This window comes from Berghia stephanieae, chromosome 4, assembly GCF_034508935.2.
Source record: "Berghia stephanieae isolate SIO BIC M18660-M18661 chromosome 4, UCSD_Bste_1.3, whole genome shotgun sequence".
Taxonomy (NCBI): Eukaryota; Metazoa; Mollusca; class Gastropoda; order Nudibranchia; family Aeolidiidae; genus Berghia; species Berghia stephanieae.
In genome coordinates, this window is record NC_088363.1 from 54917687 (window position 1) to 54945237 (window position 27551).

Consider the following 27551-nt stretch of genomic DNA (forward strand, 5'->3'; position numbering starts at 1 on the left):
GATGAATAAAGGGAATTCCTTTTATCATATTACTTACAGAAGATGCAGGTTTCAGGTAAGGAGAAATTACATCAGGAAATAGTCTGTGTTCTTTGTTTCTATGGACACCAGATGACACATCCTGTCAATTGGATAGAAATGGATGAGATTAATAAGGTTTATGAACCCAACATTGTGGATCACAACAATTTGCAAATCAGCTTCTTTGGAAGGTAAATAGAAAATTGTTTTCTACCCAAAAGGCAGATGCTATCAGCTTAACTCCTGTTTCATTTCTTTTTTCTAATTATCATCTAAAATTTAACTCTAAATAAAAAATTACAAGAACCTTTTATATTTCCAAATCTATAAAAATGGATGGTCATTGATTATATGATGAAAGGAAACAGGGGAAGTTTCATTACTTTCATATTTATTCATTTTTTACCTTTGAATCTGGTCATATGTGATAAATTATATAATATTATAAAGTCATAATAAATTATTTTTTTTTAAACATTTAATTAAAACGTCCTTTACTCATCCAGTAGGAAAACTTTTCTTTATTGAAAAGACTGAAATAAGCCAATGCTAACCAGCCGCAGTGCTGAGCTGAGGCGTGAGCCATGGGGATTAATTTTCATGCACAAATAAAAAATGGAATACCAAAGGATGGGCTCGAATCCATGTCTACTAGGTTTTGATGCATACTTAAGTCATCAACTCTCCATGTTTCATCCATAGAGCTGTGCATCAATTTCAAATGACAAATTCAATAGGATAAGCAAGATGGGAAAAAAAAATATTACCCTCTTCAACTTTTCACATTCTTTTTCTTTAGATTGCAGCCTATATTCTGCTTCTTCAAGCTTAGCTTTGATTTCCTCCACATTCTTTACTTGAGTTTCCTACCAAAAAAAAATAAATTCTTATAAATACAATGTCGTAAAACAATAATCTGAGTGCAAGGCACCTTCTCAATCTGGTATTCATTACAAGATATAATTCAAGTATATTAAATTTAAATTTTCTTTATTTTAATATGCAGAGAAAAATATAATTAAACTTTTTTATGATTCAAAACTCCAGTTTTTGTTGACTGAATCACACTAACAAAATTACCAGATTGAGGTTGTGGGGGAAATTAATTACTACTCTACAGATGAAAAATATTATTTTCCTTAGGGAAAAAAAAAAAAAGAGCAAATGAGAAAAATGATTCCAATCAAAGATATGGATTGCTTATTCCAGTGATTAAAATTAAAACATGATTTTAAAAATAGTTTGTAGATATATATATATATGTATATATATATATATATATATATATATATAATATATATATATATATATATATATATATATATATATATATATATATATATTATATATATATTATATATATATATATATAAAATTATATGTTATAAAGTACTTTTTATTTATTTATCTTTTTGTTTCCCTCATGTTCTTCAAATTGATATAAAGGATAAAATGAGAAACGCCCAATCATATTATTTATGACTGATTCTCAATCCTCGTCTCAAACATTATCAACTCCATAAATGATGACGTTAATATATCTATACATTCCAAAGAAGCAAATTTAAATTGAACAAGTAATATTCATTATCCTCATATTCAACATCACAAACTAGAGTAATACCAACTTAACTATCCTAAATTATTTTTTATTTTTAAAAAAAATTCTATAGTATGTCTCACCAAAATCTTGATTTTTTCTTTTGCAAGCAGCTCAGACTTTTTGGAGGTACCTTTAGGTGTACCTTTCGGGGTTCCATTGTTAGACTGGTCAGTACTCAGCAAGAACAAGACCTGTTATTATTTCAAAACATTTTTCAGAAAATTCAATCATTAAATATGTATATACATGAAATATAACAATTAACAAGGAAGTAAATAAAAAGTATTGTTCATGCAGCTCATTATATCAATTTATAAAAACATTTTCTAAAACTTTTCCCACCATATGATGTAATAATAATAATAATAATAATTCTGATAGTAATAACCAGATACTTCCATAAATGAGTCAAGTGAATTTATGTGTGTAAAAATCCTGAGGTGACTAACACAGGACATTTTCTGAGCTTGAAATCATTGACATCCATTGTCTGACACAAAATACTTACCTTTTCTTCATATTCACTCCTTAATTTATCCATCTCCCGTTCATGTTTACTCTTCATTTGAGAGACAGAAGACTTGAGATCCCGGACAGTGGATTCCAGATCCTTTAGCTTGCTTTCTTGTTCACCCTCAGACACCTTACTGTGGTCTTCTACATTTTTCAACTCAGATGTCGTTCGACAGTGTTCTGCTCTAGCACTGACAGCCTGTTTTGTTATTAAAAAGATCAAAGGGAAAGTTAATAAGGAAGAAACTGAACTTAAAAAGCATAAAACACAATTCTACAGATGCAACTGATAAATTTCAAAAAAAGCTTTTTTCCCCTTTTACAGTATATAATAATGCGGCATTCTGTTTAGCTCTGAAATTCTTTCTCCCAATATGTCTCTGGTTATAATTGCAATCTTATCTTCACCAACAATACAGTGATTGCAATGCAATGTGCCTTCACTGAAGCTAGGGTCGCATTTTTGTTACTGCTATTTTGGTGAAACTGAAAAGATTTGTCGACATCACCTGGAAAAGGTCAATGAAATGAAATGAACAACGATGCTATTGAAACGATCCTCGAATGGTGCTGTTGTCCAACTACACTTCTGTATTTAAAACCTATTTTGTAGAAAATAACAAAGCTGCAAAAGTTGGTAAGTAATAATGGGTTACCTGTTCTAGAAGGAATTTGAGGGCACATTTGGCTTCTGTCATTGTGTGTAGACTTTGCCATGTAGATCTTCCTTTCAAGTCTGAGAGAAAGAGGAGGATAATAAAAATATAGTGGGCTTTGATGATAATGATATGTATAATGTTGGTGCAGATAAGTGATATAGCAATTGGTCTCGAGTCACGAGGAAGACAGCACAAAATGGAGTCCTCGCCAATAACGTTGTTTGGGTCCAAAAAATAATTGTAAACTAGCGCCTTTTTGACACCATGTCAAGTCCTAAATGCTTAGTGTTGCTGTTGTAAAACAATTTGAGCTTTAGGGATATGTAAAAGCTCATAGTTTATTAAAAATTCAGTTAAGAAAAGAAAATTATATTCATCAAATTTACCTATTTAAGTAGCATAGCAATGTTATATATTTATTGCCTACCTTGATCTGTTTCAGCAATCTTTTGCTGTAACTCTGATACCTGCATATTTCTGTAGGTGATGGGTAGAAAGGAAAAAAAAATTAATACTGAACAATATTTGTCTAAATATTTAAAAGCACGAGTTTATTAAAAAAAAAATTCTCAAGAAATAACACAACTGTCACTATCAAGGAAAAATAAGATCTAGATACAAATTCCTTTTGAATTCATAAGTTCCTGATTTCTGAAACCCTTTGTGACACAATCAGACAATTTAATATATATGAATTAAGTTTAAGACTGTCAATTGTCACAACAAATTTGGTAGAAAAGAGTTATTGCAGACTTGCAACCAACCTAAACCATTTGAACGAATCATTATAATTTTCCCCCAAAATACTGCATATTTCATACGTCAAAGCATATATGAAAATATAAGAAATCATAGTAGTTGCAAGTCTGCTTTTGGTATTGTTATGTTTTATATAAAGAGTTGTGTCTAAAAATTTTGCCGGGCAAAAAACAATAAACTACATTGTTGATGCTGTGTTAAAAACTGTCTGGAACAAAATAAGTGTGTGTAGGATGAGATGAGCTTTCGGCATGCCTGCACATTTTACGTAGTGAGAAATGCATTCATTATAAATAAATGTTTGTGATATAATTCACATAAAGTTAGAGTTAGATCCTGATGAACAAATTACCTAAATCGTCATAATTTAAGTAATATATTTCCCTAACCACAGAAATCAAGTAAACAGAATGAGATGACAAACAAGGAGTCACTTACATCATATCAATATCCATCTGAATGGCCTTCATTTGTTTTCTTATTTCCTCTTCTTGTAGACCAATATCCTCTGGATCACCAGCATCTCCAAGCCAGGAAAATTTCTGCATAGACAATAAGATTCATGAATTTTGATTTAGTTTGAGAGTCAAGTACGATATAGCCCTTGCCTCTCATGCAAAGGACTCGGTATTGCTTTTGGGCTAAAGCTATGTTTTTTTTCTGACCTATCTATACATCCAGCAGTGACAATGAGTAGTTGGTCAGATCTCATAGAAAGTACTTTCTGGTAGATTTGTCAAATCCAAGAAGAAGCAAGCAATTATTATTGTCTATTCAGTGTTGCTAATAAAGCCATGAATACTTTTTTCACCCCATCTGGACACAAGAAATATCAAGGTAGACCACCCACGTCAATTCCCGCTGTCCTCAATAGAGACCTAAAACGTCTTCAAAATAACAAAGAATTAATATAAAAGGAAGACCTTATGAGCTTAGCATCCACAGCAAAAGACTGGGAACTGTGAAAGGAAATGACACGGATGATTAGAGAGTCAGCCGAGGCATTCCGATAGGATGATTAGGAAGCGAAAGGCCTTAAGTCAATAAGTTAAGTTATTCAATGTTACAAAACCCAATATAAACTCTGGTTATATTAGCCTCAAGGCCAAATGGACTGCTTTCTTTAGAAATGCTTGTGACATTTTAAGAACATATCAGTACTTTTGAAAATGAAGTTGGTACAGAACACAGAGGGCAGTTAGATTGATTAAAAGCCTGTAAATGACAAAATTCAAGGGAAGACTAAACATCAATCTACTCACATACTAACCTGAGACCATGTAAAATTTCTCATGCACTGAACTATGAGCCTCGCATTAAGAGAATTTACAAGAGAGAAAAAAGAGAAATTTTTAAAAACACCAACAACAAAAATGGCCCTTGTGTCATTTAAGCATCAGAATAGTAAGATTGATTGTTTTAGATCAAAGGGAGAACAGGAGAAGCCAATAGAACAAATGTACCTCTGCATCTAGTCTGAGGCAAAATCATCACTTCATCCGGATCTTTGCCAAAAATGAAATTGTAATATTGTGATACATATCTAAATACATTCATAAAATAAATGAGCAAATAAATATGAGACATCTAACAGAGAGATGCTTTACACAGGGGGGAAAAAATCACCTCTCATAAAAGATGAATGGCAAGTGACCATACTCCAATGACATGGTGTGATCCCCAACCCAGGAGTTTCTATCATCCCTTGCTGTACAAGAGTACTCTGTCCATTTACATAGATAGTTACGATGAAAGTCTTGTCCCACAAGACACAACAAAGGGAATGGTTACTGTTATCTTCTTTAAACAATGGCAAAGAGGAAAGAAAACAAAAATTTAAATAATCTTTTTTAAAAAAAAGGAAAATAAAATCTAGGCAAAACTATATTAGTTACAGACAGTTACAGAGTGTATAATTTTGCCTTGGCACATGAACTCTGCAGTTATACAGAAGGCATGTCAAATGAACAACAGACATAGGGTGTAGAAGTAGAAGGGATTCAGCATGTCTATTCCAAGTAATAATTCATTTACCCTCTCATGGCAATGTCTTTCAAACTCCCAATAATTCATCTGGCTGGTTATAACTACAGACCTAAATTGTTTTTACTAAGATAGCAATTACATCCATGAGGGAAATCCCGAGTGCTTTGACTGTTGCTGTTTTATTAGTTTTGTGAAAACTGTCAGATCTGATCAAAGTAAAATTGAAGCCTTTGTGTACCTCCATGAGAGGTCCTTCCTCCAGCTGATCTGACAACATGTGTAACCTCCGAGACAGCTCCTTTCTGTTCTCCATCAATTCTTCCAGGTGGAACTTGCATTCTGTCATGCTGAACTTGAGGTCTAACTCGTGGCTAAGCCATTTCTGGATTTAAATATTTTTTTAAATAAAGGGAAGTAAAAATATAGCAATATCAAGTACAGAAAATTTTTTAATGGTAAAGATAAGTTAAAAGTTTAACCATCTAGAAAAATTATAATATTGGAGGAAAAGTGATACACTATGAGCAAACATTGAACACTTTTTGAGTATCTACATAGCGGCCAGATAGCAAGAACAGAACATCCAAGCACACACAACAACTTCAACCCCAAACCACACTGTTGATGATTCTTCAGTTTGTTTAATAATGTCTCCAAAAGGAGTCAGTTGTGATGTATTAATCCTATACATAATATATCTCACCTGCTTTTTTTCTTTTCTACGCAGTTTCAATCAAGAAGAATGTTTGACAGATGATCTACCAACATTGGCGAGATTGAAGACAAGGGTTTATAAACAGCTTGCACAGAATAGATAGCAATCAACGCATCACGATTGCTATTCCAAAAACAGTAATGTCACAATTTGTTGTCGATAAAACATGAAACAGAATTTTTTTAAAACAACAAAACAAAAAACAAACAATCACAAACAAGAAAAGAAAGAAACAAAAACAAGAACAAAAAAAACAAAAAACAAAAAAAAACAAAAAACAAGAAAGAACAAACAAACAAGAAACATTCTTATGAGGCCATATCTTGAATATAACGGTCCAAAGCTCGTAGACAACTCAGAAGTGAAGGTCCCACATGAATGGCAGATGAAAGCTGGTGCTTAGATGCTCTTTTTAGCTTCTCCGCTTAATCAACACACTAACCCGAACTCCCGAGGGTGTGCGATGAAGCGGAGTCGACTGTATTATGATAACACAAGACGTTTCACTTGTTTTCTCATCACAGTCCAGCAGAGATTCAATATTTGCAGACATGCCTACCTGAAAATTTTTTAATTCTTATTTTCGGGAGATAGAAATTGTAGTCCATATTTTTAATTTTAATAATCGACAAGAATTAAAAAAGACTTCAAGTCCTTAAAATTATGAAGTCTGACATCAACTTTCACTTTCAATAAGCTTTAATGACTTAGAGATGCTCATGAACTTTTGAAATTGGAGTCAAAATTTCGTAACTCTACAAAATGTTCGTGATAGTAGGCAGATCTGTATCTGTGTCTTTTAGATCTGGTAGTGAGCTCTTTGTAGTATTGTCCTATCTTGAAGGTAGCTAGTAATCATAATTGTCGGATAAATGCCATTGAAACTAGAATAAACTCTGGCTGAAAGAGTCTCATTGCTCTAAAGAAATACTTGTGAAAGACTTACCCTCACTCTGTTTCCTATGCTAGTGGAATCATACATCTCCACCTTTTTGGTTTTCTCAGCCTCAATCTCACTGCGTTTTGATAAGGCGTCCCTCAGACGTTTGTTTGCAGCTATCGCCTCTGTATTCTTCCTCTTAAGCACTGTCTGCTGTTTATCAAATTCATTTTGGAGTTTCTTAAGCTGGAATTCTCTCTTCGAATCCTAGGGGCACATGAAATAAAATAATTAATCAAAGCAATACCATTCAATCTCATTTTTTTTAAATAAAATTATTTCGCACTAGAATTATATTGATGGAGTAAGTTTTGTTTTTCTTATTTTATTATTATTTATTATTTTTTTTGTTTGTTTTGTTTTTCTGGATACTGTGGTTGTGATACGTTAGGTTCAGCAAAAAGGAATGTGATGGGGTGGACAAAAACTGTTTATTTGCACCAAAAAAAAAAAATCACTATAAAGGGGATCAGTTCACACAGGGAATAGAAGTAGATTCCAAGAGAAATCTACCAATGTGTCTAGTTTGAGACCAAGTCAAAGTCCATCTAGACATAAGAACAAGATGCACTTAAACATTAACCTTTTGTTAAAAAAATAAAATCTATAATAGTACATAACAGAAAGATCATTCATTCATTCCAGGCCAAGCAGTGAGTAAAACGAGGAAGGGGAAAACAGGGATGTCAAAGGATCCTACCATATAGCAGATTGGGGGACGCTTGAGTAGGTAAGGTGTTGCCTTAATATTGGGAAGACCAATGTTTCGATCTTCTGCCTGCATGCTTTTTTATTATTCATGGAGTTATAGCATAAGTGTTATTGCTCACTTACACTGCTGTATGCAGCAGATCCCTGGGTCATTTGTCTTCACTTAAAATCAGCCATAAAGATAAATTTCCTTTAAGGAAAAGACTAAAGGAATTAGCTATATCTAAACATGATGATTTCTGAATTTTTGCATAGTTTAAACCGGCCTTTTTAAAGATTGGGATCACTATAACATGTATGTAGATCACTATACTATGTATGTAATACAATTTTTTCTTCTTTGAAAGATGTCCAACTCAGTTCTGATGATGACAAAAGTGAAAAAGGAGGAACATCTTGAACAATTGCTTAAAAGCACAATTTTTACTGCATTAACTCCCATCTTTATAGCAAATGAGATGATAAATTATCATTGATGCTCGAGCTAACTTCAAAAGAGTCGGAAAGTGCACCTGTATGTTCCACCACACATTGTAATTGTACAGATCTATGCCCCAACAGATGAGGCAACAGATGTGGACAAAGATACATTATATAGTATACTACAAGTCATTGATAAGTTGCCACGGAAGGATGTCAACATATTGATGGGAGATGCCGATGCTAAAGTGGGACAGGATAGTGTAGGCTATGAAGGTATCATGGGCCATCATGGCATGGGAGAGATGAACGACAATGGTGAGAGACTTGCAAATTTTTGTGTATTCAACAGTTTGGTGATTGGAGGATCAGTGTTTCCCCAAAAAGGATACACATCAACTTGGGTCTCACCAGATGGTGTTACAGAGAATCAGATCATTTTTGTATGTCTTGAAGATTCAGATGTACAGAGAGGGGCAGATGTTGGATCAGACTACCACCTGCTATTGACAAAGCTTAAGCTCCGACTAAGAAAGCACGGGACCAGATCACACACATAAGAAGAAAATTCCAGGTGAATGCACCAGATGGGGAAAAGAATGAGGATGCAATTCGTTTCCAACCTCTAGCGGATATCAAGGAGGACATGGACGTAGAGTCACATGGACAACGATCAAGGAAGTCTACATAACTTGTCAAAAGGTATTGGGTGTAAAGAAATCGGCACATAAAGAATGGATAGTTCCAAACACCTTAGAGCTGATTGAAAAGAGAACAAGAAAGGAACAAGTGAATGCATGTCGAACAAGGGCTTCAAGACTGGATGTACAAAAGCAGTATCGAGCCACAGCTAAGGAAGTCAAAAGACCTGTGAGGAAAGACAAGGAAGCATTCATGAACAGACTTGCAGAGAAAGCAGAAGCAGCAGTGACAAGAGGACACGTGAGGATCTTTTATCAAACTACCAAGACACTCGCTGGAAAATATGGGAAACCAGTCAAAAATACAGATGGGGAAACTATTTTTGGAAAAGAGCCTCAACCTAAGTGATGGAGGGAACATGTCAACTGCCTTCTGAACAGACCACCATCAGACAACCTGCCTGAAATTTTGCCTGCAAGGAATGAGCTACCAGTTAGCTGTGATCCACCATCGATAGCAGAGATTGTGGATGCCGTTAACAAGGTGAAAAGGGTAAAAGCTGCTAGATCAGACCAGATACCGCCGGAGGCTCTAAAAGTGGATGCTGAAAGAAATGCTGAGGCACATCACCCACTGATAGAATCTGGAGTGACAAGATATTCCTAAAAAAGGGGACCTGACTGATTGTAATAAATATAGAGGAATCACTCTTCTCTCTATCCTAGGAAAGATTTTCAACCATATTATTCTAGAGAGAATTAAGATTTCAAAAGATGATAAAGTGCAGGATGAACAGGCAGGTTTTCGGAAAAACCGTTCAACCACCAACCAGATTGCTTCTCTGCGAGTCATAGTGGAACTGTCTATAGAATGGAACTCTCCTCTTATTGTCAACTTTCTGGATTACAAGAAGGCTTTCGACGGTATTGACAGAGCAACATTGTGGAAAATTATGGCAGATTATGTAATCCCTGAGAAGTTGGTAAACATCATCAAGGAACTGTCTGGAGGATCAAGTTGCAGGGGTGTACAAGAAGATCAGCTTACTGACAGTTTTGAAATTAAGACTGGCAAAGGATGCTTGCTCCCACCATTCCTGTTCATCTTTGCCATTGATTGCTATGGAAACCTCCAAAGGGCGAAGAAATGGCATATGGCGGACCCCCTGGACATAGTTGGATGACCTGGCTCAGAGATCTCACACCCAGGACAAGTTGCAAGCAAAAATCACAATTTTAAACACCTATCAGAATCCATTGGTTTGAGAATTCACCCTGCAAAGTCAAAGGTCTTATGGATAGGTATGCGTCAAAAGGAGCAGATCAAAGTTTAAGATCAGGAACTTGTATAGATACGTACTGCTATCTCGGGAGTATAACAGACAAAGATGGAGGCAAGGAAGAAGAGGTGTAAGCACAGATTGGAAAGGCACAGGCTGCATTCAGATCTTTGTACAGAGTTTGAAGAACTAAAGATATTCCCCTTCAACTAAAGCTGAGACTTTTCAACTCAAACATGAAGTCAGTCCCACTGTCTGGATATGAAACTTAGAATGTATTCATTGCAGGCATGTATAAGGAGGATACAGATTTTGTAAACAGGTGCATGCGTAAGCTACTCGGAATAAAAGAATGGACAGGATTAAGAACAAAATAGCATGGAAAAGAACATAACATTAACCAGTGGGAGAGGAAATAAGAAGACGATGGAGGTGGATTGGACATACCCTGAGAAAGAATTACTCAACTGGAAGCTCAGGGCAGACGATCAAGGGGAAGGCCACTGGGAACATGGAGAAGAGTTAAAGAAGCTAATATACAGAGAAGTGATAAGACATGGAATGAGATAAAAAAAAGTTAGCTCAAGCTAGAGAGGGATAGAAACTGTTTGTGGCCTATACCCTGATGCTTATGATGATGATGTTCAACTACAAATCAACTCCTTCAGTGCAAATGCATTGATTGATGAGGGGAGAGGGGGGGAGAATGTCATTTTTTTAAAGAAAGAAATTCCTCCTTTGTTTCCAAAATTGCAAATTTCCGCAGATCTGTGGAATATCATCAGCACCTACAACTACAACTAAAAAATAAATGTATAAGTAAACCAAGTATTCTAAATTAAACAAATGGATCATACAAGACATTTCATACCTTCTGTCTGAGCTTATTGACTTCCTTTTCTTTCTCCCTTTTCCATTTCTGGAAGCTTGCTGTTTCCTCCTTCATCTGTTTCATAAGACGAACCCGTTGTTGTTTCATTGCCTGGGGAAAAAGAATGATATAATTCTCTCTTTGAAAGACAACTCACAATTATGGGACTGCAGCTGACCTGCAAAAAGCACCGACAAAAAAAAATACCCCCCCCCCCCCCCCAAAAAACCTCACAAATATCTGCAACAGCACCGAAATTCCCTTAGACTTACACACACATGGATCTTCACTTTCAGCTGCTTTAGAATATATCGTGGCATAATTCATATTGTCTTATATCAATTTCTGGATAAAATAATTTCTAAAAACATTTTCTTACAGAATTTTGGTTAAAATCCTGAATTGAGAGAATAAGAATTGAATCTGGCCAAGTTTGGCCCTATAAACAATGTGAGAACACTGACGCATTGTCATAAATTACAGCTCTACAAGAGACCAACAAGAATTGTTCTCTAATGAGTAAAATGTATTAATGAAAAAAATGTACAATACTACCTAGCTAATTCACATTATAAAGCAAATAATGGAGCTCACTTGATTTAATTATAAAGCAGGACGCATCCAATGTCAATGATTTTAAGAATGCTAGTTTGCCTAAGGTATACATCAACATAATGATCACATTCTAATTGTACTCACCTGAACTTCGGAATTCAATTTCGCCAGCTGAGTATCCGAATTTTGCTTTAATTTCAGCACCTTGTTTTGTTCAGTCATTTTCTTTTTGAGTTGCTGGAGTTCCCCTTCTAATTGTTGCAGTTTCTGTCTTCTTTGCTCAGAAAGTCTACAGGGGAGAGAAAGATCACAGAAAATATAAGTAGAAACAATTAACACGATATAGTGACAGACCTGTCAACCTTTGGAGTATGGAATCAGGGACACCAAATTGCCATTGCCACTGAATGCTGTGGCCAACTGCGTTGACAAGTCTAAGAAAACAGAACACTTATAACTTAACTAAAAGTTTGTATTATATATGTTGCTTGGAAATTACAGGCAACCAAACAAATATGAAATAAAGAAGAAGAAGAAGAAGAAGAAGAAGAAGAAGAAGAAGAAGAAGAAGAAGAAGAAGAAGAAGAAGAAGAAGAAGAAGAAGAAGAAGAAGAAGAAGAAGAAGAAAAGGAAGAAAGAAGAAAAAGAAGAGGAGGAAGACGATAATGGAATCTTAAATACTTACAAGTATTTATGTACAACAAGAGGTCAAAAGAGGTCTATATACAGTGGTGGTAGTAGTAGTAGAAGTAGTAGTGGTGGTAGTAGTAGTAGTAGTAGTAGTAGTAGTAGTAGTAGTAGTAGTAGTAGTAGTAGTAGTAGTAGAGGTTGTGGTAGTGGTAGTAAAATAATAAGAGATGAAGGAGTCCCTTTGGAGTGATTGGAATGGGGGAGTTGTGTGGTGGTCGAATCTTTGAGTTTGGGAGGAAATGGTCCAGTATTGAAAGGTTAGTATTTACTCAAAGAGGATTGGTGTTGGTGGGGGGGGGGGGGGGGGGGGGGGTAATGTGAAAGATGTTCTAGTTTTGTGTTTGCTCCACATGGGCTAGTGCACCCCAGAGACCTGATCAGAAGAGCCTCCCTATGTTGGCGGGGGTACTCATACATCATGTATATCACCAGTGTGACATTCACCTGTTTCTCAATATGGCGGCTTGAACTTGATAAAGCCTCGTCATTTTATTAATTTGACGTTGTAGAAAAAATAAATTGCATTTTATTTTTAAAAATTTACTTTTCCCCAAAATTGAAATCCAAGACTGTCCCGGACAATCAGGGATGGTTGGCAGGTCTGAGGAGAAGCAATATTGAACAAAAGACGAGTCATACCTTTATGGAAAGACAGTTTCAAATATATACACATGAAAAGCTAAATTAATGTTTCTCTTTCTCATACTTAGTAACATTATTCTTGGCATTGCTTTGCATGTTCTTCAGTTCATCAATTTCCCGTTGTTTCTCTGCCACTGTCAGCTCATATTTCAATCTCATGTTCTCCATCTCCTCTCCTGCTTGGTTCATCTTCTTTGCCAGCGATTCTTTCTCTTTCATCATGTTGGTTACCTCTGTCAATTGTCGGTGCAAGTCGGCTTGTCTCATCAGATGTTCCTTAGCTGTTGCATTGTCTGCCACTGTCATCAATGAAGTATGGTCATGCTGTGATTTTATTTTTTAATCAGGAAAAAAAAAATCAAATAAATATAGTCATTTTAAGGAAATATATGAAACCACTTGTTTAGAAAAAAAAACAAAACATATAACAAAAAGTAAATTTTATAAAATCAATTAAATCAAACAAAATCGTATCCAGTCTTTAATTTCATATCGGAAGCTTGGATAGTGAGGAAAAAAGATAATTTTAAGCTAATTACAGACTTGGCATGTTAAACAAATCCAAATTTAAAGAAAACACGATTCAATCAAATATGAAAATAAAACAAACAATAAAAAATCCTTATTTATAGAACAATCACTATTGCTTTAAATATATTTCAAGCAGTTCAATTTGATCAAATAGCCGTTTCTGATAAACAAATATTTACACAAATACTCTTCAAAAATGGAAGGAAAAAAATCCGAATTTAGTCTCAATCAGCCCTTGAAATTCTATAGTTATGGCATTTCAATTTGTGGCAGGTCTATGATTAACTAAAACTAAACCATAAATAACTTTCAAATGCAAGTGTTCCAGCATGCAGGGTTTTTGCTATGGATAGAAACAGATGCGGACATCGCTAAACAGATATCACTATGAAACTCTAAGCCAATGCCGATGACCTTCAGAGGGGAATGCAAGAACAAAAATATTGGAAAAAAAACAAATATTGAGCTTTTATATAGAGCAATATCCACCAAACGTGCTCAAATTGGTTTACAGAGGGTCCCTGACCAACAGCAAAACGTAACATCTACATGTTAACGAGACATGACGCCTAGACGATATTACAATTTTTTTTTTCAACAGAGACAACGCTGTTATCGGCCAGGTACTCATTTTACACCTGAGCATGGTGAGAGAATATGAGTAAAGAGCTTTTTCCAAGGACTCAATTATGTAGCAATGACTATCCCGCACAAATCTTTGGGCCTCTTTTTCGCTCACGAAGTGCCCGAATTCGCGTCAAAATATGGGACGAAGCCGTTTCTTATATATGCTATTTTAAAAAATTAATTACGACGCTGTTTATCGATGAATATGACTGAAAGTTGGCACACAGTTAGAAAAAAGGTCATTTTAGATTATGTCAAGCGACAAAACTCGTGCGATTACCAGAAGACCATTAAAAATAGATTTTTACTCTTTGGAGTAAAATATTTCTAAAACTACCGGGCCTGGAGGTTTTGTCGCTGACAAGGTAATACATGAACATTTCTTCTTTTTGGTTGTAAAATTTCATATGAATATGACGAGTACTTTTCCCGTATTTTACAAAACACCATCCTAATTTGCTCTTCAAGTTTCAATCTTTTAATCCATTTATTACGCAAGATACAACCAAAGGTCGAAAAAAAATGCCGAAAAAGCGTCCCATATTTTCTCGTTTTTTTCCTCTTTGCGGGTCATCCAAATAAATGACACCTTTGAAACTATATAACTTGTTTATTTATGAATGGATTTTCAAAATTCAAAAACATTTTTACTCAGTGGAGATAGGGCTTTGATTTTAGACGAAAATTTTCCTCAAAAAGAGAAAAAAACATTTTTCATAGTCATTGCTAAATTATGTGTTAGATGAGGCTCAAACTCAAGAGCTTCCGATCTGAAAGGGAGTGTCATACCACAAGACCACATACCCACACAAAGAAGACGATGAAAAGCGAGTAATTCAGGGGGGGCGGGGGGAGAATGGAAACAATTTAGCAAGTACCTCTATTGCTATTATAAGATCAATATCTTATTAATCTTTCCAATGCACAGGGGAACTGATATATTATGCTTGTGATATTAAAAGTAAATAAATAAACACACCCTTGTGTTGTCATCCATATCTTCATCACCATCATCGTCCTTATTTGCATCAGACGTCAGAACCTTGAGGATAATTCAAACAGATATATAATAAACATTTTATACTATTTACAAATGAAGCCTATCAGAATTTCTATCATTGCAACATAAATTATTCATCTTTGGGTAAATGTTCAATTCAATACCTATAAGTAGCTCATAAAATTAAATATCAGTGAAGGGAAAAATAGAGCATCATTATGGATTTGCTAAATATCATGCCTAAGATTTGCTCAAATCTGAGATAGGCACAGCTAGAAACTAGTGAGATGACTTTTCAAAAAGTATCATAGGACATTTCTCCAACTTTACATTGTTGCTAAGCACCAGAATGTTTTGCAGGAAAAAGCTTACCTCGTCGTCATCTTCTTTGATAGTTTCCTCCAATTTGAGAATTTTGTCCAACTCTGTTCTGACTTTTGGATTAATATCTGTATTCATGCTCGAACTCAGCAACTCATGATCAATGCTGAAAATGAAAATAAAGACCAAAGTGAGAATAATGGACTATACACGAGAGAGAGAGAGAGAGAGAGAGAGAGAGAGAGAGAGAGAGAGAGAGAGAGAGAGAGAGAGAGAGAGAGAGAGAGAGAGAGAGAGAGAGAGAGAGAGAATAAAGTAAGAAAAAAAAGGAAGGAAAAGAGAAAAAGCAGAGTAAATGAATAGATACTTTCTAGTCAAACTGTCCTCATGAGCCAAATATTTCATTTTAATGTCATTTACCTTATCTTACTTTTACAAATCCATTGCTGATATAAAGATCAATATCTTATCTATCACATCAAACAATTTGTTATTTCGAGTATGAATAAGTATCCAATTAAGTCATCAGTGGTGAACTTTGAATATTACAAAAAGGATGCCAGAAGGTGGCTTACACTGAACGAAAAGGAAATTTGATATCATAATGTCTGCTTGAGTAATAAATGAAAATGAAAGAATGAATTGGCAAACAGTAGAAGACAGCTGTGTAAATGTGCATATTTTCCCCCGATTTCGAAGCCTCAAGTTATAATTTACTCATGACTTAAGGGGAAAAAATGTCAATTCAAGAAGAAAAAAAAAAAATCAATGTTGTCCATAAACTGCAACAAAATAATGATAAAATCGATTATTTAATCATGATCAGTTTCATGACATCCACTGAGAGAAATTGTCTTACTGTATAACTTAATGAAATCTATCAGATCACAATTACAATATAAGTGCATTTCCCAGTATACCTTCTATTTCAAGTTCCTAGTTACCTATTCTCATTTAAGTATTAGCCATTCTCACTTTTCCATTGCCCAATTTTTTTCTATATACTAATTTCTGTTGAGACATAAATCTATAAAAGCACATTTGTATTATTATTATTATTGAATATATACCACTCCTAATTAAGCATTTCCATTTTTGTTTCAATTTGCCAATCAAACTTTTTCTCCACTTCTTGTCATATGATAAATTACATCTCTCTACCATTCATAAAGAATTTGGACAAATACGATAGAAGACTTGTGATCATATCTTTCCTGCCTTTTTATATAGATTTCAAAATCTAATATTGTTTAGGTTGTAATTAAAAAAAATTTAAACCTGAAATATTCTTTGCTACATTTTTTTCTTCTTTAATAACTTTGTTGCCCACACATTTACTTTTCCCTTACTTGAAAATAAAGATTGCATAAAAGAACAAACACAAAAATTTACCCAATATTTTCTTTCAAGCGCTCCATCTTTGCCTCCATTTTCAACACATTATCCATCATCAGAGTCTGCTGTTGCAAACTTTGGTGAAGCTCATGAGTCAGTCGCAAATTCTCTTCCTTGCTCTGCTGATGTTCCTCCTTGACCCTTCGAATCTCATCTCTAAGTTTCCTCATTTCTTCAGCAGCATTATTGTCTATAATAGAAGGAATACTACTCAAGGAGCTTGCTCTGTTGATTGAATATAAAGATGAGAAAAACAACATTGTAATATAACCCTATATCTGTAACATACAACGATAAACATAAAACCTGCAGTTACTCCAACAAATTGGAATCTCCAATTTTATAAATATCGCTATTAAAAATAAAAACAAAAGTTGATTTATAAACAGATATAATTTTTCTTTCACTTTAAAATGGTTCGGAAAGTGAAGATGTTTTGTTTTACTGACAAAATTTAAGACAACAAAGTTTCATTTTAAACTTTTTAATATTTTGCAACCACCATATAAAGAAACACACAAACGCCAATGCAAATTCACATATAAATAAATCCTGTAGATTAGTTAAGCAAAAAGAAAAAATTTCAATAAACTGAAAAAAAAAAATAAATAAATAAATAAATACGACGACAACAACAAAAAACACAAAAAAACATGAATCAAGACCAAAAAAAAAAAATTAATTAAAAAACAAAAACAAAAATAACCCAAATAAAATATTTATTCCTGGAATTTACAGCATTATGAATACAACACACAAGATTAAGTAACAAACTTACTCTAAAGTGGATGAACTGACACCTCCTAACAACTGGCATTGGAGATGTTGAACCTTTAGAAATTTTAAATAGAAAGGAGCATTGCTGAAAAACGGCTACACCATAAGGCTGATTACATTTTTTATCTATCCTTGATATTATAGATTCGACTTGAATTGAGAATTAATAAATAGAAAGGAACACAGCTGAAAAACGGCTTCCAAACAACACTATAAGCTGATTACATTCTTTATCCATCCTTGATATTATAGATTCGACTTGAATCACTGATAATAATTTGCTTTAAGAATCAACTGGGCCTAAAACGGATAATCCAACTTATCAAAATTCTAGTCTTTCTTTAAACATTTGAACACAGAATAGCTATTCCACATTAATCATGCATACAAATAAGGACATCTTGAATTTGTTAAACAAAAGAAAATGAACAAACTTTAAAATGTTATATCGCCCTTGAACCTTAGATTTTCCAGATACAATAATTACTACACATATAAATCTCACCTGCAACTTGAGTCTCATGATTTCAGCAGCTTGTGGATCCCTGTTAATGATAGGCTTGTTCTTTATCTTCCTTGCTCTGTCTGCATACCTCAAAGTATTAAGGGTCTCTTCAATGTTCGTATCGGCAGGGCTGACACATGCAATCATTACTGTGTGACTATTACCACCAAGGGAATCTTATGGGGGGGAAAAAATGGGAGTTGAAATAAATACTGACTTTATGACACATTAGCTAACGTTTGAATTTCCCAATTGAAAGAGAGTTTGGAAATCAACCAAGACGTAATATATATAGTAGCTTTGATTTGTTCCTTGCTAAGACACCATTATTATATTTCATTAAAAATTTTAAAAATTGAGCTTTTATATAGCGCAATATCCACTAAACTTGCTCAAAGTGCTTTACAGGGGTCCCTGGTCACCAGCAACATTTAACATGTAGGACGGAACATAACGCATGTTAGGCAATATTACAATGTTTCGGACAAAGACAACGCTGTTAACAGCCAGGTACTCATTTTACACCTGAATGTGAGTAAAGAGCCTTAACCAAGGACTCAACTATGCGTGGAGCGCGAGGCTCGAACCCAGGACCTTCCGATCCAAAAGCGAGTGTCATACCACTAGACCACATAACCTTTTAAAAGCAATATTAAATTTGTAAGTCTCCAAATTATGTATCCGGTTAAACTGCAAGGCTTACATTTGTAACCATGACAGCAGTAACAGCAATCCAATCCAGATTTGATGAAACCAATGATGTCAATGTTAGTAATTAGTGGTAAGAAATGATATCAGGTTGGAGTAAAATCAAACTCTATATATAAAAAGTTGAGTTAATGTCTCAAGAATCACCATAACTCGTAGTTGGAAAATGACATTTGAAACTGGAATGAGTAGCATGGTAACTAAATAGAAAGACATTATTTCTTTCAGCATCTCCCTTGATAAATTACAACATAATATAGTAAAGGAGATAGCAGAGAATTTTCACTGTAACTGAAAACAAAAATTAAATAAACATAGCTGCCAACCCACCAAGCTTATTAAGAGGGAGTTTTGGTCAGAAAATCAGGGAGATTCAGAAAAAATCAGGGAGATACATAAATGTATCTGAACAATTCAATTACAATCGATATCAGCCGTGTAGAGCTATTTAGCTTCACTAAAAAGAACGGATTCGGTATCAGCCTTTCCGATTAGGAATCTACCACAATACCAAACGACTTAAACTCACTTCCGTGTACAAAATGGAATTTCATGTACGTTACCGAAAGAACCGAAAAGACCCACATGGTAGGCTAACATGGGTTCTAGGTCTGGGCCTACAGTCAGGCTACTGCACAATAATGCAGGAGATCTGTGTTACGGGCGGGAGTGCGGGAGACTGAACTGAAAATGCGGGAGTCCCCCGCAATTTCCGGTAGGATTGGCAGCCATGAATAAAAACTTGCACAGGTCATTAATTTATAATCATGAACACGAGCAAACATTGACATAAAGAATTTAGCTTAAAATTAAGAAATCTATTTCTAAAACATGCAAAATTTGTTATCCTGTGGATTCACGAAGTTCAGAGTTCTAGATTTGGCTAAAGAGTAGCCCCTCGAAGCGATTGACCCATAGAGCTAGGGTTCATCACATTTCTGTTGAGTGAAACATTAGTTAGCTGTGCTCTGAATAGATTTGAACCAGATCCATTTGAGTAAACCAGTGTATTAAATGAGCTATCGTCACCCCCCCCCCCCCCCCACACACACACACACACATCAAAATGACCTTGGCTATACTTTAGGCAGGGCCATTATTTCACATAAACCGCAGAGTCAAATATGCCTTGAAAATCACTTTTTTGGGCAGTTGGTTATAGACCGACCATATTTAATCAGAAAAATAAAAGGTGGTCATCACACAGAGGTCGACCATACAATACAAAATGAAAATGGTATATGTGGAAAATGTAAATGGGAAAAAAAAAGAAGAGAAAAACGCATTTCAAGCAATATCTTAAAACAGTACCTTGTAAAATTCTAGTCAACTTTGCATCTCTGTAAGGTATGTGTGACTGCTTCTTCCCCAAGGCACTGATTACATTGCCCAGTACCAAGAGTCCCTTGTTGATATTCACTCCTAAAGAAACAAGGGTTCACGTTACAGAAGAAGAAGAAATGTTCTTATGAGTCACATGTTTTATTAAAATATGTTTGCCAATTCTCTGTAGAATTTGTACAGGTTACATAAGTATCTGATTATGAAAGTATCAATGAAAGTGTGAGTCTTGTAAATCAGTACATAGCCTCATAAATTCAAGAAATTTAAAAACATTATGCATGGTAAAGACCTGGAAGTAGAAAAAATAGATGACTAAAATTCAGAAATTAATTAAAAGTAAAAAATGTTAATTGGCTTCTTTTTTCTTTAGTTTATTTTGATTAGTCCTTTCAAATTTTAAAGATGTGATAACACCCTTTTTTTAGTAGTAGTAAGTAGTCAACAGTAAACCATGAAATAAATACACATAGATTAAAATGTAATTGTGATAGTGCAAACTGATCCCCTAAATGTCTTGCAGGTTCTATTTAAGTGTCAGTGCATAGAAAAGATTTCAATTCAATTATTTATCAATGAGTCAACCGTAGAACAGTCTCAGTATAAATCTGGTCTCTGAATACTAAAAGAATAAAAATTGTCCACATACAGTTATTGATTCTCAGTCAAGTAAGAATGTCGGAGAAAATCTGTGATTTGTCACCAGCTAAAATAATAAAACAGCTATGTTGTTTGACTTGGGACAGGTTAAGAAGCATCATTCTTGCAAGATTGAAAAAAAAAAGTTTCATATGATAATCCTTCAAAATGTGGGATGGTTACATGTCTGTGGTAACATGTGCTAATAATATTACCTTCTTTGAAACGATCTCCTTCTGCACCAGTCCTTTTGCAACGTTCTGAACCTGCTAAGTCAACTAGTTGAAATTTCATTGTGCAAACATCATTCCTGATAAAAAAAAAATGAATGAAATTACCAGTGCTTTTAAATCACAATCACGTTATACTTTTTTGAGGAATCATGTATAAAAGCACAAAAAATTATAAGAAATGTAACATGTTGCAATGCTATGGTTGACAAAATGCAAGGAATATTGTGGTCAGAAGATATCGTCATTGAGTTACAAAAAAAAGGACAGTATTAAAGGTAATACCCAATACTTACTTGTCCGTTTTACTCCTCTGCTCCATATGCAATGTAAAAACAGCATGAGATCGACTGGAGGTAGAGTTCATGGCCGTCGCACCTGTTGTGCGACCTACAGATCCAGAGCTCAGCAAACCCATTGTCTCTTTGAGTCCATGGACTTGAACTTCTTTTAAACCAGAAATCTGAAATAAAAAACAGTATACAAAACATCCCATAGACATGTAAATGAGCTGTACAAAAATTGACAGGAAATTTCAAATGGGGGAGATTTCATGAAAATGGGTACAATCCTGAAATCGACGGAAAGTAACCATTGTGAAAGTAAGAGGAAAGTATACTTACAAAAAGTCACACCGCACAAGCTCAATTGCCGAAACAATAAAAAATCTGCCACCCGCCAAGAGAATGACTCTGAACAAAGAAACTAGGCCTAAAAGTAAAAGCTTGAAACGGACTTCCGGGCTAATGATGAATATTCGATTTCATGACAATGAATTGGTATCGGGTACAAATTTGAACGATCCAGCAAGCTTAAGATAACAGCGATACGAGCATCTGGGTTATTACACTAAAGAAAACTGAAGTGACTCTGTACACTGAAAATGGGTACAATCTTGGGGGAAATGCGTACAAGCGTACAATCGCTGAAAATGCGTACAATTCCGCATTTTTTGAGGTAGGTTGGCAGCTCTGCTACAGACATGAATTTTAAAAGAAATGAGTGTAGTATAAGAAAGGAAAAGATAAGAGACAATGTATTACTATTACTTAGGTGCCTTGTAGAAGTAGAATAAATACCAAATAAGCAAGTTATCTATATGACTTTATAAAATAAAAGAACAAAAAATGCTTAAAACTGTTTCTACTGATTGGGCTGAGATTATTCCAGCTATAGCATTAGTAGAGGCTTAGGCTTTCCAAACAATTAAGTACAAGCACTCCTAAAATCTTATCACAACCTTATGTCCATACTTTAAAGCTAACTAAACAGCAATCATTTTTCCAGCAGCGACCAATTTAATTTAGTCCTCACATCTTTATCGATGCTCGACAGCTCGGAACGTTGAGCCACAAACCCAGCACTTCATACATTGTGTGAGCATATTTAAACGCTTAATAAAATAATGTATCAAAGTTAAATAAAGGTCATTAACATGAGACAAACTAAAAATGAAATAAATAAGATTTAAAACAAATTTTTTATACACTATGGAGATGTAAGTTTATTCATTGAGAAAATTTATCAGCAGTCCCGTGTAAAATCCAAAGACGGAAAATATAGGAATCGAAGTCAACAGTGACCAGCATGAATGCAAAATTGAAACACTGACAGAAAACTAATTTGTGCAAAAATTAATTCCTCACCACTATCGTTTCTTATGATTAGGCAAGCAATCAGTGAAGAAAAGGTCAACCAGTTTGTTTATAATAACATGAGGCAATAGAGATGTTTTAGTTCTAGTTCTTTCGATTTGAAAATGTGTATAAAAAAACAATCATTGTCAGACCAAGATTCAAAAGTGAAAGAAATAAAAGTCAACAATGAATATACAGAACCTCGTTCAACTTCTGAGTCTTCAAATCATTATTTCTTCCACTCACAAAAAAGGTCACACTTTAGATTGGATAATAAACGACCAAACTACTTCGCTCTACAACATAAATCCCTTTGGGATCACAACAGGTTGGAGAGCAAAAAAATAATTTCAAGAAGGCTGAGTGAAAATACAAAGGGATGTGTTCAGAAACGACAATTCTAAAAAGGGTCACTTAAACTTAGCAATATATCTACTGTATTTAGGACCCATGAGCTATGTGTAGCGCTCTGGAACATTCCCAATTATGTTACGTTCATTCGATTTCACGAATTATGTCTTTCTTCATTTCTTCTTTCTTTCCCTTTTTTAATATTTGAATTTAACAAATTAACTGAGAACTTACAGACCTAATACCATTATTTCTTCATCAAAACTTTGAACTGCAAAATTTTATGAATTGTTTGCCAAAAGGTACTCTCTTAGGGCCTTTTGCAACAGCAATTTCAAATAACTTTTCTTTTTAAAGGGCAGAAGGAATAAAGATGGAAAAAAAAAAAAAAAAAGAGCATGGTGACAAAAAAAAAAGAGAAAAAATGTCCAATATTTTGTTCAATGCTAATACCCGAGGACAACAAACGATGTGTAGCATATCAAAAACACTAAACTGGGAATAAATAACGACAAAGATTTTCAGTGATCTATATAATGACTAAATAAAAGAAACCGAAACAAAATAAAACAACAAGGAAACTTAAACCACGACATAACATAAAAAATTCCTGCACCATACTTTGATTCCTCCATTTGCCTCCTCTTTTATAGATAATGAATCCCGCTGGTTGGGAGCACATAGCAAATCAAACACTTCCTCATTGTAAATCTGGGGATAAATTTGAAGTAAAAAAAAAAAAGAAGCAGCAAATGGATAAATAACATAAACTTGCCATATCTTATATTGTTAAAGGTGAGACCCTGATTGACCAAGGTCTGTAGCCTCAACACAATTTCTTGTTTTTCATGTAAGCAAAATTACAAAATTGATATAAAAATAAAAGCCTCTGTAAAATCCAGTAACCCAAATAATTTTACTTAGAGCACTTCTACAGATAATATATATAATGTCTTGTGAACAGTGCTGCATTCTATAGTTTAAAATAAATAAGAAAGTGGCCATTGAATTTAAATCAATTACCCATTCTAATTTTACCTTTGAAAATGAGGGGAAAAAAAAGAGACTTGTTTAGCTTCCTTTCATTGAGAAGTTGAGAGAATGAAATGAGTATATTTTGATAGCCCGTAACTCACCTCCATGTATGAAACTCGGATAAGAAATTCAGTATTCTGTCGCTCTTCTACACCATCAAAAATGTCATTCAAGACTCGAGGAATGATGCCCATCTCAGACTCGTCTCCTGATAGTGATGACTCATAACATCCACCCATAGTAAATGTTTTTCCACTGCCAGTTTGACCATAGGCAAGAATTGTTGCATTAATACCTGCAATGAAAAGTACATATTCATATAGTAGTAACCATTTGAAAATGTGGGAATGTTCTTGGCAAATAATTGACTACAAATCAAAGATAAACCGTCTAAAACAAAAATAAGACAAATCTTTTCACATGGGAAAAAACCCAATAATATAGAAATTCAAAGCCATTTTACATAAATTCATGAATGCAAAAAGCTCCAGAATAATCACACATAAAATTTTAGAAGTCAATCCACTGAAAAAGTCATTTTCTCAAATTATCCTCTGAAATTTTTGGATAAATAATCAGATTAAAAAAATCTAGGTTTAATCAGTGAGAGTGAAAGTGCTGAGTAAGTGTTGAAGACACAGGGTGGGGTAAAGAAAGAAATCAATAAAGGTCTCCAAAATATTATACATAAAACATCATCTGTTGTTAATATCACAAAGAGCATTTTAAAAATCCTATCTACTGTTAGGAGAATTCACCCGTTTACAACTTAAAAATTCATCACTTCGTAGAACTCTTCTTCTTTTTCAAATAATAAACTATCTCAGTGAGAATGAATATCACTGTTCTTCAATCTTCAATAGCTTGCAATTGTAAAAGGCCCCACAGGCCCATCACTGCAAATGTTCTATTACAGTCCAATCAAAACAGGGAACAGTCACAGATTACTTTGACAAGCAAATGCATCCAACACTGTTATGAAAGTTTCCAAGAATTCAACATTCGTAATGTCCAGTGTTTGTGTGTGTCTGTTCTTGTAAATGGTTGTATGTATTGTGATGCATTGTATCTACATGTAGCGTAACTATCTGATTTTCTTTTTATGTAGTTTGGGATGATGATGGGAGAGTTTGAGTCGTTGATGGTTTTGTGTAAGGTAACAATACGGGATAGCTTGTGCCAGTTCTTCAATGGTTTCCATTCAAGTGACTGGAAGGAGGACGTCACACAACCCGGGTCGGTCTCTGGATTTGCACCCGGTTGCGAATCTTGCAGATGCTCTTTGTATATGTACTTTTTCAATATTGTCTATGTCATTTTTTGTATAGGGGTCCCACACTGACTTCTGTATTATCTTTATTCTATTTGTTTTCAATGTTATACCAAGATTCATTGACCAGTAGAGGTGGAAGGTCAATTCATGACGCACTTTTTATTTTTCCCAACATCAGAATTAACCATATTTGTGACATATCTCATTGCATTCTGCTTTATATTTAAAATTTATCAATTTGTTTTTGTTTTTATGATGAGGATCCCAAATTGAACAGTACTGGGTTAACTAGGGTTTTTAGCATTTCTCTTTACAGATTTCCAGCAGTTGAAGGATATAGAGAAGAGGGTGTCCCGATAGCTCGTTGGTAGAGCACTCGCTTCACACTATAGGATAGCAAGCAATTGCTATTGTCCGTTTCACGCTATAGAAACCAGGATAAACTCCGGCTCCATGGACCCAATGGCTCTGAAGGACTACAAAAAAATTAATTAATAAATATATACAGAGAAGATAGTATATAAAATATGGCTTGAAAAAAAATATCTATCATATATAAATTATTCCAAACTTACCTTTGAAAACACTTTCAATGAGTTCTTTTGAAATTTTTTCATAAATTGTAGGTTGAGCATCATTCTGACCAAAAACATAATCATAAGTAAATGCTCTGTCTTGGCCTAAAATAACTTGAGACTCTCCAGACACAGTGCGAATACATGACTGACAACCATCATCAAGCTCTTGTTGAATCAAAGGTCGGATTCGAAGAGCTACTTTCACTGGAATAGTTTTATTCTTTTCTTCAGCCATTACAATTCATAAGTAATGCTGATCTGTTAGGGAGAGAGAGGAATGAAAAAGTTTTACATTTAGTCATGACAGAAAACATTTTTAAGCCTAGTATTGTAAGAGTCTTATCAGAATAAAATTATATCATGAGCTTTATTTTACAAAATAAAAGGAAAAGAACCATTTGTCATTACATGAGACATGAGATTTCGCACTACTGCCATTTTATCTGTGCTTTATATGTTCAGGGTGTCATTTGTAAACAATATTTCTATTCTTAAAACAAATAGACATGGTCGAGGGGTGGACGTAGAAAACAGAAAACGATTAATGTTCAACTTGGTCGTCAACCACCACAACACCATAAATCATTGGGACCATCATCCACACTCATAGATGTTTTTAAATTTGTGAATGCCAGTATCAGTACCTAAAAAAAAACAAAAGTGAAGGAGAGAAGATCAAAACCTTGCCGTGTCTATACAAACAACCCATGAACATTCACTCACAGAAATGCCTTAAGAATTCTCGATCAGTGTTTAACAAAACACCTCTGATAACAAGACCACACAATTGAAAACGAAATTGACATGCTATTTATCACTTACAGAGAGCTGGTTGAATACAAACAATTCACTTGTTGTGCTAAATAACTTGTCTCAACCAGGTTTTCTTATCTTAAATGTGACAGAGAAAAACTGGGTGGTGGCATTTTAGTTCATGGTTTCCCCTACGCCCAACACCTCAGTTGTTTGTTGTGGGTCACCCCCTCCCTCCTACCCCCCATCATCAGCAGTTTATTTCTCTCCCTACCTAGGGCAGAGCTCTGCATGCACGTCTAATTCTAATATTGAATGACACTCCCTGCCCCACCCCTAACACATGGTGGGGTGAGGCCTGAGGTACTCTCCATTCTTCTTCTATCCTCCATTTCTTGTCAATTGAATTGAATGCTGACAGCAGACTTTGTTTTTTTTTTGAAGTTCAACTGTAAGTCTCAGTGTCAGTAGAAAATAGGAACATTTAAAAAGTGAGTTTGCCTATACTACTGGTTAAATGAAAATGAGTTTGGCTCTCAGATTAGTTGGTTCGATAAGAGGTACTTTACTGAAGTCAATGGAAAAAAAAAGGGTGGGGGGGGGGGGGTGTCCCTGTTCCCAATGTGTTCGTTGAGTTGAGTATATGTTCCTCTCCTTATTATGTCGTCATGTCAGTCCAAAGGCCTGCGTGGTGAGAGATGATGATTGGGTGAGAGTAGCGAGGAAGGGCAGGAGTTAGGGTTGTGAGAATAGTGAGAAGGTGCCACCAGATATACTCTATTCTCATCCAGGGCCAGGATGAGAATAGTCACTCCCACCCACCTCGGTAAGGGCAAAGGTATGT

General features: G+C 34.7%; 1 protein-coding gene and 1 long non-coding RNA gene across 2 annotated transcripts in view; one reads left to right on the forward strand and one right to left on the reverse strand.

Annotated features, from left to right (window-relative positions):
* Positions 1-27551, forward strand: part of LOC144972041 (uncharacterized) — a 509884-nt gene that overhangs the window by 107824 nt on the left and 374509 nt on the right. The window lies entirely within an intron of this gene.
* Positions 1-27551, reverse strand: part of LOC144970847 (chromosome-associated kinesin KIF4A-like) — a 38944-nt gene that overhangs the window by 10899 nt on the left and 494 nt on the right. The window contains exons 2-24 of the mRNA XM_078910941.1: positions 25952-26212; positions 24205-24398; positions 23690-23779; positions 21377-21543; positions 21066-21160; positions 20182-20292; positions 18163-18338; positions 17659-17711; positions 16878-17105; positions 15537-15651; positions 15144-15206; positions 13071-13330; positions 11819-11963; positions 11120-11230; positions 7203-7403; positions 5780-5923; positions 3994-4097; positions 3224-3273; positions 2794-2873; positions 2133-2336; positions 1705-1815; positions 789-887; positions 38-121 (exon numbers count right to left, since the gene is read on the reverse strand). Coding sequence (XP_078767067.1) covers positions 38-121; positions 789-887; positions 1705-1815; positions 2133-2336; positions 2794-2873; positions 3224-3273; positions 3994-4097; positions 5780-5923; positions 7203-7403; positions 11120-11230; positions 11819-11963; positions 13071-13330; positions 15144-15206; positions 15537-15651; positions 16878-17105; positions 17659-17711; positions 18163-18338; positions 20182-20292; positions 21066-21160; positions 21377-21543; positions 23690-23779; positions 24205-24398; positions 25952-26189 — 3123 coding nt within the window. The 5' untranslated portion in view covers positions 26190-26212. The remainder of the gene's footprint in view (positions 1-37; positions 122-788; positions 888-1704; positions 1816-2132; positions 2337-2793; positions 2874-3223; positions 3274-3993; positions 4098-5779; positions 5924-7202; positions 7404-11119; positions 11231-11818; positions 11964-13070; positions 13331-15143; positions 15207-15536; positions 15652-16877; positions 17106-17658; positions 17712-18162; positions 18339-20181; positions 20293-21065; positions 21161-21376; positions 21544-23689; positions 23780-24204; positions 24399-25951; positions 26213-27551) is intronic.